The sequence below is a fragment of the Leptinotarsa decemlineata genome, unplaced genomic scaffold (assembly GCF_025532065.1).
Source record: "Leptinotarsa decemlineata unplaced genomic scaffold, Ldec_3_MD MMD2_tig00026307_RagTag_RagTag, whole genome shotgun sequence".
Taxonomy (NCBI): domain Eukaryota; kingdom Metazoa; phylum Arthropoda; class Insecta; order Coleoptera; family Chrysomelidae; genus Leptinotarsa; species Leptinotarsa decemlineata.
In genome coordinates, this window is record NW_027412681.1 from 17,584,393 (window position 1) to 17,598,070 (window position 13,678).

Sequence of the window (13,678 nt, forward strand, 5' to 3'; positions counted from 1 at the left end):
CACTCACCCTCCCTACTCTACAGATACAGATACAGATACTGGCTGGTGAATTGAATAAGGGTAAAAATCAAAATCTGAATGTGTTCCAAATTTGCCATTTAATCATGTGTAAAACAAGTTATAATAACTCAATAATGATCGTAGGTAAAAGTACGCTTTCATTCACCTAAGGATAGTCCAGGTAAAAATATCAGGAAAAGTATTACTTATAAGATTCATGTCATAGAAAAAAATAATTATTAGGAATGGTATTCAAATATTGCCTCACCAGAGTACACTCAGTTCAGGTTTACATTATGAATGGATCAACTCAAAATTCAATAATTGTATGATGTTAATAAAATAGTATTTTTAATGCAAAAAGTAGTTATTTTCGGAAAAATGAGTCAAGTGTGAGTAATATTTGCCTGTTAGTTTCTCGTCGAGCTGTAGCTGTAGTTTTCTTCGACTAGGAACGGGACAGACTTGGAGCACGTACTTTTCTAATTTTTTAAATAGTCTTAAGCTATCGTGTGGACGTGGACAATGACATTTATCGAACTGGACGAAAGAAAAACCCAACATTCGGTAAATCAACTGAAAATCGGCCGTAAGGCAATCAGAGATAGGAGTCCTTGTTCTTCCCTCCTTAATGATTCCAGACAAGTTCTGTAGAAGCTCTTCTGCAGAAAAATTATCGTAAAAAGTCATCAATACTGAAACCCTGAAAAAACAATTTCCATGATGGAAATTCATTCAAAAGTTCGATTCACTGAAAGATGAATCTCATATGCAATTGAAAGGATCGAAATGAATTTTCATACCTTTTTAAACGAAGGGTTCCGTTGACCAAAAAAATCACGAATAACGTTTTCAAAGAAATGGCGTCGCTCGTACTGGAAAAGTGGTTGTGACCCAGTAGAATCCTCAGGAAGTGCAACCTTTTATGGAACTCTCAAAATCTATAATTGAAACTATATCCGAAACAATATCGTTCAAATTCTTGAAATTGGAACACACGGCTCACCACTATACAAATCCCTTCTCTGGATTCTTGTACATCACTCCTTTTCCAAAAATGGCACATCTCCTTGCCGTTTTCATGATCAAGGATCACCTACAGCGCGAGTCCATTCTGAGGAATTCACCCAAATAATTTTGGCAACACCTCATTCCTGACTTTCGGTTTAACGAAAATAGAAAATCTACTTCGAAGGGATCCGAATGAATCGGTCCTATTGGAAAGAAAAACTTATCAATCTGTACCAGAAACTAATTATCATATGTGTATTGAGAAGTGAAAATCTTAGCGAGGCAAAAGGTGTAAATTGGATTGCCTACTCCACAGGAAACTTTCTTCAAAATCAAATAGGATTACCTTCGGTGAAATGAAAATTAAATGAAAAGTACAGTAGGTTTTTATATACGCTACAAGATCTTCATTAAGATATGCAACCTCCTGCTGTCGATGAAGATGTGCCTTCGTAGCCGATTTCCTGGAATCCAAATAGAATGACGAGACAAGTATGCTGTCGTCAGCGAAGCAATATATTGGATTCTTGATTTTTTCCCACTAAGTCGTTGATATACAATAAAAAGATGGTTGGAGACAATATAGATCCCTGGGGAACACCTACGTCGATGGTGAAAGTATTCGAGGGACATCCATCAACGGCCACTTGCAGGGAATTTTCTTTCAGGAAGCTGAAGGGTCATATACAAAAATGATCCGACAAGCCATAGTATCGAAGTTTGGCCAGCAAACCCTCATACCACACACGGTCAAAGGTCTTAGAAATATCGAGCGCAACAGCTCTTGACTCTCCATGTCTCTCGATTGCGTTATTCCATATGTGGGTGACATATGATAGAAGGTCGCCTGTTGATCTTTGTTTGCGAAAGCCATATTTATTATCGTTCAAGATGTTGAAGCGTTCCAAATTTTTAAGGATATGGTGGTTTACGGCTTTCTCCATGATTTTTGATATCACTGATAGCAAAGCGACTGGTGCATAGTTATTTGGAAAATTTTTCTTGTCCTTTTTGGAAAGAGGTTGAACGCGAGCAGTCTTCCAACAAGAAGAAAAAACCCGATTCTTGTGAGACAGGATGAAAAGTCTGCAAAATACTGGTGCGAGATGATTTGTGCACTTTTTGAGTACGATGACGGACACTTCATCAGGACCAGACGCCTTGTTGACAGTGAGCTGTTTCAAAATTCGCCTGACTAGACGTTGTCGAGAAGTATTTCCGACATTGTGGATTCTAGCGTGGAAATAGTAGGTGGTGCCTTTCCTAGAAAATTGACTGTGATATCTCTATATTTCGTGATAGATCTTCTGAGCTAGTTTAGATCATATCTCTATTATTTTGAATAACGCATGCATTCCTATGAAAAACATTGTTGGGCATCCTGTATTTCTAGAAGGCAACTTAAATAAAGCTATCACATTCAAATTCCTTCCTGAGGTTTTTGTTTAATCGTCAATTTCGAAGAGTGCAATGAAATCCAAATGATACATTTGAATCTTCAGAACTCTGAAACCTTATACTCTCTGAATAATACTCATGAATAATTTTGGTTACGAAGCACGCAGCACTGATATTATTCCTTGGCTTTTCTATTATAATATGGCCATGCCATACCTCCCACCTAGACTAGACAAACAGGCCGGCCTATCAGTCTAAATGATTCACAATTACCGATTCTCAATTTTTCCGTAGGTTTGCCAGACGACAAAGACGACGACGTCAGAATGCGAGACAACCCAGCGGCTGTGTAGGACTTTATAAGAGGATTCACTTATGCAACAGTCAGGTAAGTTGATTTATCCACTTTCATCCTCATCACCATCGCCTTATATATTGTCCGACAAGATATAAATTAGATAAACTGGAAGGCTACACCTTGTACTTGGAACGTGTGGTATTTTATTTATTGATAATGAAGGTATTGTATTAGTTTATTAATTTGATCAGAGTTATGGCACTCCCACTCAACGGTATTGTTTATCTCTACCGGAATTAGACAGAATGTTCATGTGGGTTAAGCCCACTCAGAATATTTTTGTTTCGGTTTCTAATGAAGTTAGTGTAAAACTTTATTTTATTCATTTGTATTTAAGTAACACGTTACTGTGAGATTTTCACTAAACAGTTTACGAAATCGCAACACGTGTTTCACTGTACAATAGCTACCTCAGTCAGATTGGTTGCCTAGCCTTTACTTCTTTCATAACTTTATCGGTATCAAGGAAATCATTTCAATGAAATGCACGTCTGAGGAAGCTATTGTAAAGCGAAACGCGTTTTGTAGTCTCGTGAACTGTTCAGTGAAAATCTCACAGTAATGTAGCATTTTCAAACGACCATATGAACTGAATGTCTGATCTCTCTTCAACGTGTTATTTTCCCGATGATTCGTAGACTGTTTTTCTTGAGGTTACATCACTGAAGGTTATATACAGGGTTAGTTGTATAAGAATAATTTGTTCGTTCATTTTATAGACCGTTTTTTTTTTTGTTGAACTCACTATTGTTAACTGGGTTAGCAATAGTGAGTTCAACATACATACAAGGTTGGTTAAATTCGATAAAGGTCGCCTATTTGCTGATTCAATGATAGTCTTTTTTAGTGGCGACTACCAATCTTCTTTTGGGAAATACTCGAAATAATCAAAATAGCCTTCATTTCAAGTAAAAATAAGCATAGTATTTTTGTGCTGTTTCATGCTTGATATAGACCAGTTTTTAATGAATACCGCGATCATCTTTTTTTCAGTAAGGACATTTTACTAGCTACTCTCTTAACAGATTTAGCCACGAATCACGTTCTGACGTTCCAATCATTATAATCATTCAGATCTACCAGTAAATGGATGTTTTCGAATTCAGAATACGAAAAAATTTAGCCTTTACTTTTTTGAGACATCTCTAATAGTGAATTGTAAAACTTGAGACTCTGATGATTTTGTTCTTGAATTTAGGATCATCGTATTAAAGTAGTAATGATTCAATCTAATGAACGAAACGTCGCTTTCAATACATTGATGGATGTAGATGGATGTTGTTCATGATGTTATCCTACTACGTAGGATAACATCATGAACAACAAGAAGTAAAGCTTTCTATGTTTTTTCACCACTTTCATTTGTAGCTAATATTACTGCAGATTCATGTTATAAGGACATTTTCAAACAATCACAAAGAAACGTCCTTATAGGACGAAACTGCAGTAACATTAGTTACATTAGTTTTTTGCCAATATCTCACCGATAATTGTGAAATTTTCAAAAACAAAATTTTTCGACAGTTGTTGGGTTAGTACGAAAATATATTATTACTACTTTGAGAGTACAAACTACTTTGAAGGAGCATTATACATGAAATATATATTCAATTCCATTGAATTGAATATTGAATATATGTCCAATAACTAACGAGGAACATAATTACCAAACATTTGGGTCCTATTTGGGTCATATTTGTTTTTCGTAATCTTTTCCGTCGTTTATGTACACTGTTAATTTTTTCATACAAGTCATGTTCGGGATTCTTGATTACATCACTTGATCAAAATTACATTCACAAGGAACGTTTAAGAAGAAATCATAATAATCATTATTTTTAATTTCATTGCAGGACTGTCCGTCTGGCAGAGACTTTCGATACGAACAATGCGCATCATTCAATAATCGACTGTTTAGAGGAACGAGACATCAGTGGGAGCCCTTCTTAAAAGGTGGGTTAGTTATCAAAATAATCATGTTTGGCCCAGCAAGTAATGATACCTCATAGTTTTTGTTGGTTAAAAATACACTTAGTTACACAGAATGCCGTAACAAAAAACGTTTTATATTTTCTCATTACCAATAAAAAATGTTACAACCTCAACCTCTCTTTTATGAGAAATCACTTTTTGAGATTTTCAGTTGGAATTAGAACTGTGTTCCAAATTCCGAGGTGAAACATGTTTCTAATGAAACCACAGTACTATATATTTCATCTGAATATTTCAGATTCTCGAAATTATGAAACTTTCACTAGAAGAAATCAAGGAAACTTCTTATTCAAATATGTGAAAATAATAAATATACAAAATTGAGAATCCGTGAGTTGATAGCTTTTATACAATGTGGGTTACATCGAGTTCCATAAGGAGTTCGAAATGAAAAACTGAAGGTATAAAATATTTCGAGATCAATGCATCGGACTTCTTTGAATCATTCACCGATACCTATATAGGCTACCGAGTGGGAGCACGTTGTATTAAAGTCAGTTTTATCAAAATTAAATATCATTTAACGGTACCCTGGTGGGTTGACGTGGGTGGTTTGCTTCACTCACTCTATCAACAGCTGTGTGAACCGGTGGTTCGAACCGCAAAGCTGGACTATCGATTTCACTTCCGATCATCCAACCCGTGTTAGGAAACACATGTTAAAAGGTAAGACCTCGTTAGTCCAGAGCTCACACAAGTTTCGGCTCGTGAGAGTTGTTCTTTGTAGGGGGCGTCAGCTGGTTAACGGAAAAACAGAGTTTAACAATTTTTTTAACAGACTTACTGTATAATCGAAGGCGATGAACGATTTTCCAAATATTTTCTTACATAAATCAAGGAATTTTTAGCGTTTTTTGAGAATGTGGGATATCAGGGATATATATCAAGCAAAAAGTTATGTACCACAAAAAATGCAAGAGAATATTCAATTATCAACATTGAAAACATCCAGAATAAAAACTTATCTATGACATGAATTCGTGTCAAATTGTGTCAATAATGAGTAGAGGAAAGTGTTTTTTTATGATTCAGTGTTCATATAAAAGTATTTATTTCGAAAGTATTTTTCTTTCGTGTAATTCAATGTTTATATGAAAGTAGCTATTTCAGGAGGACTTTTTTTACCAGTTTGTGTCTGGAAGTTATTTCTTCGCATAATCTACACATCTACGTTTAGAGTTACTCCTTTTGAAATTGATTGCTTCCGTCACAGTGGAAAGAAAAATGTAAAATTACATAAAAAAACGTTGGCGATTTGTTGTCAACGTTATATTATGTACCTTCATATTCGATTCGGTATAATACACACTTGATGTGAATTTCATTACATAATAATTTTTGTGAATATACTCAATAAATTTGTAATACTTGTAGTGAAATTACGTGAGTTTTTATGGAATTGTCGTATTGAAACTTCAATGATGTGTGAATTTTACACAGAAAATGAAAATTTACTTATAAAATCTCATTGTAGTGGATCCAATTTTGTAAAACTACATTGTAAATGTTTAAATTTCAGAAGTAAGTTTCAGGTTATATATTATATTACTTACCCCTGCTGGAGGACCACTGAACCCAAAAATAATTGAATTTTCATAACTTTATTTGAATGCCCATCAAGTGGAGAAATTGATTGCTACTTCTACCAGAATGAGATTTAATATAGAAATGTGATAACAAAATATTCAATATTCACAAATTATTTTGACCAGAAATGAAAATGAATTATTCAATGGGTTCAACAATGATTGCTCTGATTTCCATATCCAATGAATAAAAATATGTGTATCATTGCTTCTGGTAACATGACAGTGAAAATGGCAAATAACGCATATGATAACTATTGAAATAAAACTAGTTATAACACGCAATCACACCACAATACACTAAAAAAACACTTGTCGATTACAGTGTAACATGTAAATTTTCACAAAAAAACACCAAATTATACAGAAATCATGAATAAGTACAACATAGGACAAAAATTTATATGAATAAAATAATATTCAATCGTATTCTTCTTTTTTTTTTCTCTAAATATCAGAATAAAACCGGAAATGTCTTGTAATTTCGTTCGATAATAAAGTTCATGAAATACCGGGTGTCAACGAATCTATTAGACAAGTCATAACTTCTAGACTATTAGGTGTATCAAAACGAGATTTGGTACAGATAAATGGTATGTGGAGAGGAGAGTTTTCACATATTTTTCACTTTCCGGTCACTTCCGGTTTCAGCGGAAATGGCTCCGGTTCTGAATTTTTAAATGGAACACCCTGTATATTGTAACATTTTTGGATTTCTGAGACAATTCTGGATCAGAAATTGACATTTCCGGAAGTTTTTCAGCCTACTTGATTTTTTCAGAGTCACTTTTTAAATTGCATCTAGGTGGCCATGATCGGACGTAAACTAATCTATGGACCTCAGGTGATATCCGAAAATTGCAATAGCGGAGTTTTAGTGACTAGTGTGTTGAATATGAATGAGACAAGTTTACAAAATAACATTTTCGTGTCTAACTATCATTTTTCAAATGGCGACCATTTTTTGACAAGCACTTTCCGAAAAAAGGATTTTTTGACAAATCTAACGATACTAATTTATTTGCGATTGGATTACAAATAAGAACATAAATTAAATATTACTGAGGAAAATACTCGATACAAATTCATTTACTTTTGTCAAGGGTGCCATGGATAGGAATGATGCATAATATTTTGCGGTTATTTCCATCAAGTCCACTTTGGAGAACAAAACGCTCACCTAGGTTATGACAGTGACATAAGCTTTATGAGCAGAAAGTAGAAGTTTCTCTTGATTTTCGTTAATTTTAGTTTAATTTTTCGTCGAAATAATGTATACTCAAAGTGAAAAAGTGGATATGTTGTTATTGTTTGGAGAATGCCACAGAAATTCAAGGAAAGCTGCTGAGTTGTATGCTCAGAGATATCCCAATCGGCAACACCCATCTCATCAGTATTTTCCCTATGTTGAGAGTCGTTTTAGGCAAGAGGGAAATCGAGACGCAGAACAGAGGTTTGTCATAAATGAGGAGACTGAGATTAACGTTCTTGCTATGGTAGAAGTTGACAAAACGGTTTCTTTAAGAGAAATTAGTAGAGAAATGCAGATAAGTCACGAATCAGCAAGAAAAATACTGAAAAAGCACGGATATCGAGCATTTAAATATCAGTTACATCAACATTTGTATGCTGACGACGGCAATAGAAGAGTAGTATTTTGTGATTGGTTGCTTCAAAATCATAGAGTTAACCCAAATTTTATCAACTTCATTCTATTTTCCGACGAATCACGGTTTACAAATAATGGCATGTTTAATAAGCAGAATTGTCGGTACTGGGCCCAACAAAATCAACATGCAATGAGAGAGGGCAATTTTCAAGAAAGGTTTGGCGTCAATGTCTGGGCTGGTATCGTTGGAAACAGAATAATTGGTCCAATATTGTTTCAAGGTCAGTTAACAGGGGTTAGATACTTGGGTTTTCTTCAAAATGAAATCGAGGATCATCTTAATGATATGCCTTTAGAAGTTTTACGGCAAATTTACTTCCAGCAAGATGGAGCACCACCCCATAATAGCAGAGACGTACTTGATTTTTTAATAGAGCATTTTAATAATAGAGTTATTGCAACCAACGGTCCAGAACGGTGGCCTGCCCGCTCACCGGATCTGACTGTGTTAGATTTCTTCATTTGGGGATATGTAAAAGAAAGGGTCTACTATGCAACAGCCCCAGCCACTCTCGAAATCTTAGAAGAAAGGATTCAACAGGCATTTAGAAGTATATCGCCTCAAATGTTACAAAACGTGTTGAGAGAAACAATTGAACGAGCTGAAATGTGTCTTGAACAAGGAGGGATGCACTTTGAAAATTTACTATAGTGGAATTTTCAAGAACTTAGGATATTGCAAAAAATCTAAGTGCATCGCTGAAATTATTAGTTAAATTTGTTAAATTTGTTGATCCAATCGCAAATAAATTAGTAACGTTAGATTCGTCAAAAAATCCTTTTTTCGGAAATTGCTTGTCAAAAAATGGTCGCCATTTGAAAAATAATAGTTAGACACGAAAATGTTATTTTGTAAACTTGTCTCATTCATATTCAACACACTAGTCACTAAAACTCCGCTATTGCAATTTTCTGATATCACCTGAGGTCCATAGATTAGTTTACGTCCGATCATGGCCACCTAGATGCAATTTTAAAAGTGACTCTGAAAAAATCAAGTAGGCTGAAAAACTTCCGGAAATGTCAGTTTCTGATCCAGAATTGTCTCAGAAATCCAAAAATGTTACAATATACAGGGTGTTTCATTTAAAAATTCAGAACCGGAGCCATTTCCGCTGAAACCGGAAGTGACCGGAAAGGCAAAAATATGTGAAAACATTCCTCTCCACATACCATTCAACTATACCAAATCTCATTTCAATTCTCCTAATAGTCTAGAAATTATGACTTGTCTAATAGATTCGTTGACACCCGGTATACAGGCTGATTCACGGTGGATGGCACATTAGATGTTTCTAGTGAACCAGACAACGGATCACTTTGAAAATTTAATGGAGGGCATATTCGGACATTCTCTAGCCAACTAAAATATTTTCGACAATGCGGTGTTGCCGCCTCTATTAGAAAGCAGTAGCAACTTTGATTTTTCAAATGGAACACTCTGTATATAATATTATTTTTGGGATCTCCAACAATTGCCCGACAACTTTTCTTGATATTTCCCTATACCTATCTGTTACCGTTTTCGAAATAAAAATTAATTTCAATTTTTTTCTTCGAAAATCATGACTTCTAAAAATGCCGATATCTTTTAGTTAAGAAGTACTATGATATCGAAATTTGGTTTGGAGTTAGGTGATACTTGGACACTTCCCACACGTCAGCCTAATCTCCGTTACTTCAATACAGGGTGGTAAAAAAATACAGTTTTTTCGTTTGCTTGAAAAAGTTGCTGAAATTTGATTATTTTAAATGGAACACTCTGTATATTATTGAAAATTCGGAAAGCTGCTGAAATTTGCTTTCTTTCTATGCATATCATACCTATACCTAACTAGTCAAGTTTCGGACTTATAAACATTTATTTGTGAAAATGTCCCTTCAGAATGGTATTTCCATTCGGTATTTGGTAAGCAGGCCATGATTACTATTTGACAGTAGCGTTGTGACATTCTCCTAATAATATCGACATTTTCGTCACTTCAGAAGTTGCAAATACCTTCAAAACGATGGAACAAAACTATTCAAACGAAGTTCTTATGAATTTGTTTATTATTTTTGGACAGTGTGACAAAATTATCAGCAGAACATGTAGAAAGTTCAATGAAATGTATCCGAATCTACCGCCAATGAACCTCAAGAAATTTATACGAATTCAGAACAATTTCAATGCATTTGGATCAACTTTAAAAGCACCAAGAAACTTGCCTCGAGGATAACTTTCGAAGACAACCAGATTAATGTCTTAGCATATTTTCACGCATTTCCCGAGTCATCGATAAGAAGTGCTGAAGAAGATTTGGGTATAAAATATTCATCGGTTCAAAGAATCTTGCGAAGACATAAAATGCATGATTATAAATTCACCAAAATCCAAGCAATGAAGCCTCAAGATCCTCAACAGAGAGTAGAATTTTGTGAAATGTTGTTGACACGCATTCAAGAAGATCCACTTTTTTTAAATAAAATTATTTGGACTGATGAATCGAAATTTTCGAGAGAAGGGATTTTCAATAAAAAAAATCGTCATTATCGGTCCAGTGAAAATCCTCACGTCACAAAAGAAGCCGGATTTAGGAGAAAATTTAGTTTTAATGTCTTCTGCATGTTGATGGACAACAAATTGAGGTACGTGATATACGAGGAGTCATTAACATCCAGAAGCTACCTGAATATTTTGGAGAATACTGTAGACAGTTTCGTGGATAATCTGCCACTCGAAGATTATCGAAACTATTGGTACCAACTAGACGGAGCTCCTGCACATTGCACAAGAGAAGTGAGCGCAGAACTGGATAGACTATTTGACGATCGGTGGATGAGGCGCTTGGGACCATGGAATTGGCCAGCGAGATCACCCGATCTTAATCCATTAGATTTTTATCTGTGGGGAATGTTTAAAGAAAAAGTTTACAAAATACCCGTGCGTTCGAGAGATGAATTGTTAGAAAAGATTGCCCAAACATTTGAAGATTTGGATCCCAATGAAATCAGATCTGCCACCACGAAAGCAGTCAACAACCGCATTTTGAAGTGCTTGGAAGTGAACGGCCAGCGATTCGAACATATTTTGAAATATTCCACATGATTGTTTTACTTTTTTATAATTATTCATATCAATATTTCCAATTTCAAGTTTCTTGGTGCTTTTTTAAAGTTTATCCAAACATATTGAAATTGTTCTGAATTCGTATAAATTTCTTGAGGTTCATTGGCGGTAGATTCGGATACATTTCATTGAACTTTCTACATGTTCTGCTGATAATTTTGTCACACTGTCCAAAAATAATAAACAAATTCATAAGAACTTCGTTTGAATAGTTTTGTTCCATCGTTTTGAAGGTATTTGCAACTTCTGAAGTGACGAAAATGTCGATATTATTAGGAGAATGTCACAACGCTACTGTCAAATAGTAATCATGGCCTGCTTACCAAATACCGAATGGAAATACCATTCTGAAGGGACATTTTCACAAATAAATGTTCATAAGTCCGAAACTTGACTAGTTAGGTATAGGTATGTTATGCATAGAAAGAAAGCAAATTTCAGCAGCTTTCCGAATTTTCAATAATATACAGGGTGTTCCATTTAAAATAATCAAATTTCAGCAACTTTTTCAAGCAAACGAAAAAACTGTATTTTTTTACCACCCTGTATTGAAGTAACGGAGATTAGGCTGACGTGTGAGAAGTGTCCAAGTATCACCTAACTCCAAACCAAATTTCGATATCATAGTACTTCTTAACTGAAAGATATCGGCATTTTTAGAAGATAGGTATAGGCAAATATCAAGAAAAGTTGTCGGGCAATTGTTGGAGATTCCAAAAATAATATTATATACAGAGTGTTCCATTTGAAAAATCAAAGTTGCTACTGCTTTCTAATAGAAGCGGCAACACCGCATTGTTGAAAATATTTTAGTTGGCTAGAGAATGTCCGAATATGCCCTCCATTAAATTTTCAAAGTGATCCGTTGTCTGGTTCACCAGAAACGTCTAATGTGCCATCCACTGTGAATCAGCCTGTATAACATCATGAAATATGTAATGATTGTGTAATTTCAAACCAATTTTTTTCGGTGTTCCTTTCTTTGGAATAATCCTACATATTTTCGTACTAGATGGAGTAGTAGAAAGCTCAATACCTTCTTTCCCAAAACTTAATCAATTCTAAAATATAATCCAATGGAAAAATTAGTTGCTGAATACTAATAACGATTTTATGAATATTATTGAATTCCCTCGAATACCTCACACCCAATAATGTCATTGTAATATTGCATCGTCAACTCAGCTCATTTGATTTAGCTTCTGCCCGCGCTTTTATTATGTGGACTTGAGGTATAAGGTTTAGATTTTCGATCAGCAAAAACATTTTATGTTGCATTTCATTAGTTCGGACTTCCACTGGCTAATATGATATAAGGTGATTTGAAATCCCAGAAAGAATCTATAGAAAATTAAAAAGAGATCGGCTGGAGAAATAATAATTATATTTACCAAAAAAAAACTGAAATTGCAATTAAATTAAATACAAGCAACAATTTACCAGCTGTAAAATTAAAAAATATTAATAAGAAATGTAAATTAAAAATCAAAATATTCCAAGACAAGTTACTTCACGACGTTTCGGGTGATGACAATAACATTTCATGTTATTCGCCTATATTTAATTTGTTCGAAAAGGAAAGTAAAATCAACTGAACAGTGTTTCAATTTATTCCAATAATTTTGCTTTGTGAGTTTTTCATAGACAGATCACAAATCCGCAACACGTGTTTCGCTGTACAATAGCTCAAGTGTTTTCATACTGACTGAACTCTTTGATTTGTGCTTTATGTAATAACAATTTGAATCATATAACCTACTACCCACGTAATAACTAGAATTTTACCTGAGTTCAATGTTGAAGCAACCGATGATTTCTTTTTTATTATTTTGATACATCCAGTATCAGAATAAAATATTTTCATCAAATCATTATTCAAATTATCTAAGAACAATTCTTTCAGGCCAGTCTCATCTCCCTACACAGTAGGTTAATGGACTGACACCTATCAGAAAAACAACTACTCCCCTGGCTAATACCACGAAGGGCGTTGGATTATATCCGACAGGTGTCAGTGCAGGATTCTTCACAGAAGTTATTCCTGCATATGCTGTTGGCGATTCAACTGCCGCAATAGATTTTCAATTATTGGAACACACTTGCAGACCGGTTTCGGGCTGTTTGGCCACTTGTCAGTGCAAGGTAGTGTATATCATCAACATAGAGTCGATGATTTCCGATAAATGAAAATCGAATTCCGTCAGAGTATCATTCCTCGAACGCATGTTTTTGTATCAAGATGGAGTAGTAGAAAGCCAAAAACGTTTTTTTCCAAAAATTGATCACTCCTTAAAATATAACCCCTTCATTTCAAATAAAATTCACTAACATGGAACGCTGTCATCCTCACTGGTGGATATCCGATGTTTCGGTCTGACACTTGCCTCATCGCCTCTTCAGCACCAAATAAGGATAGGTACCTCGAAAGATAAAGCAATAATTTCATTCAAAACATTTAGACTTGATGTCACGAATGAGTTCAATCTACCTATGTCATCGATGACAGTACGTAATGACATTCATTCGCTTTTTTGACTGAATCACATCCATAGGAA

General features: G+C 34.8%; 2 protein-coding genes across 4 annotated transcripts in view; one reads left to right on the forward strand and one right to left on the reverse strand.

The window, feature by feature from the left end:
* Window positions 1–13,678, forward strand: part of loh (thrombospondin type 1 domain containing lonely heart) — a 701,195-nt gene that overhangs the window by 267,499 nt on the left and 420,018 nt on the right. For both annotated transcript variants that reach the window (XM_074181270.1, XM_074181271.1), the window contains exons 4-5: window positions 2,704–2,797; window positions 4,621–4,720. In XM_074181270.1, coding sequence (XP_074037371.1) covers window positions 2,704–2,797; window positions 4,621–4,720 — 194 coding nt within the window. The remainder of the gene's footprint in view (window positions 1–2,703; window positions 2,798–4,620; window positions 4,721–13,678) is intronic.
* LOC111508677 (gustatory and odorant receptor 22) overlaps window positions 1–13,678 on the reverse strand; it is a 134,452-nt gene that overhangs the window by 117,095 nt on the left and 3,679 nt on the right. The window lies entirely within an intron of this gene.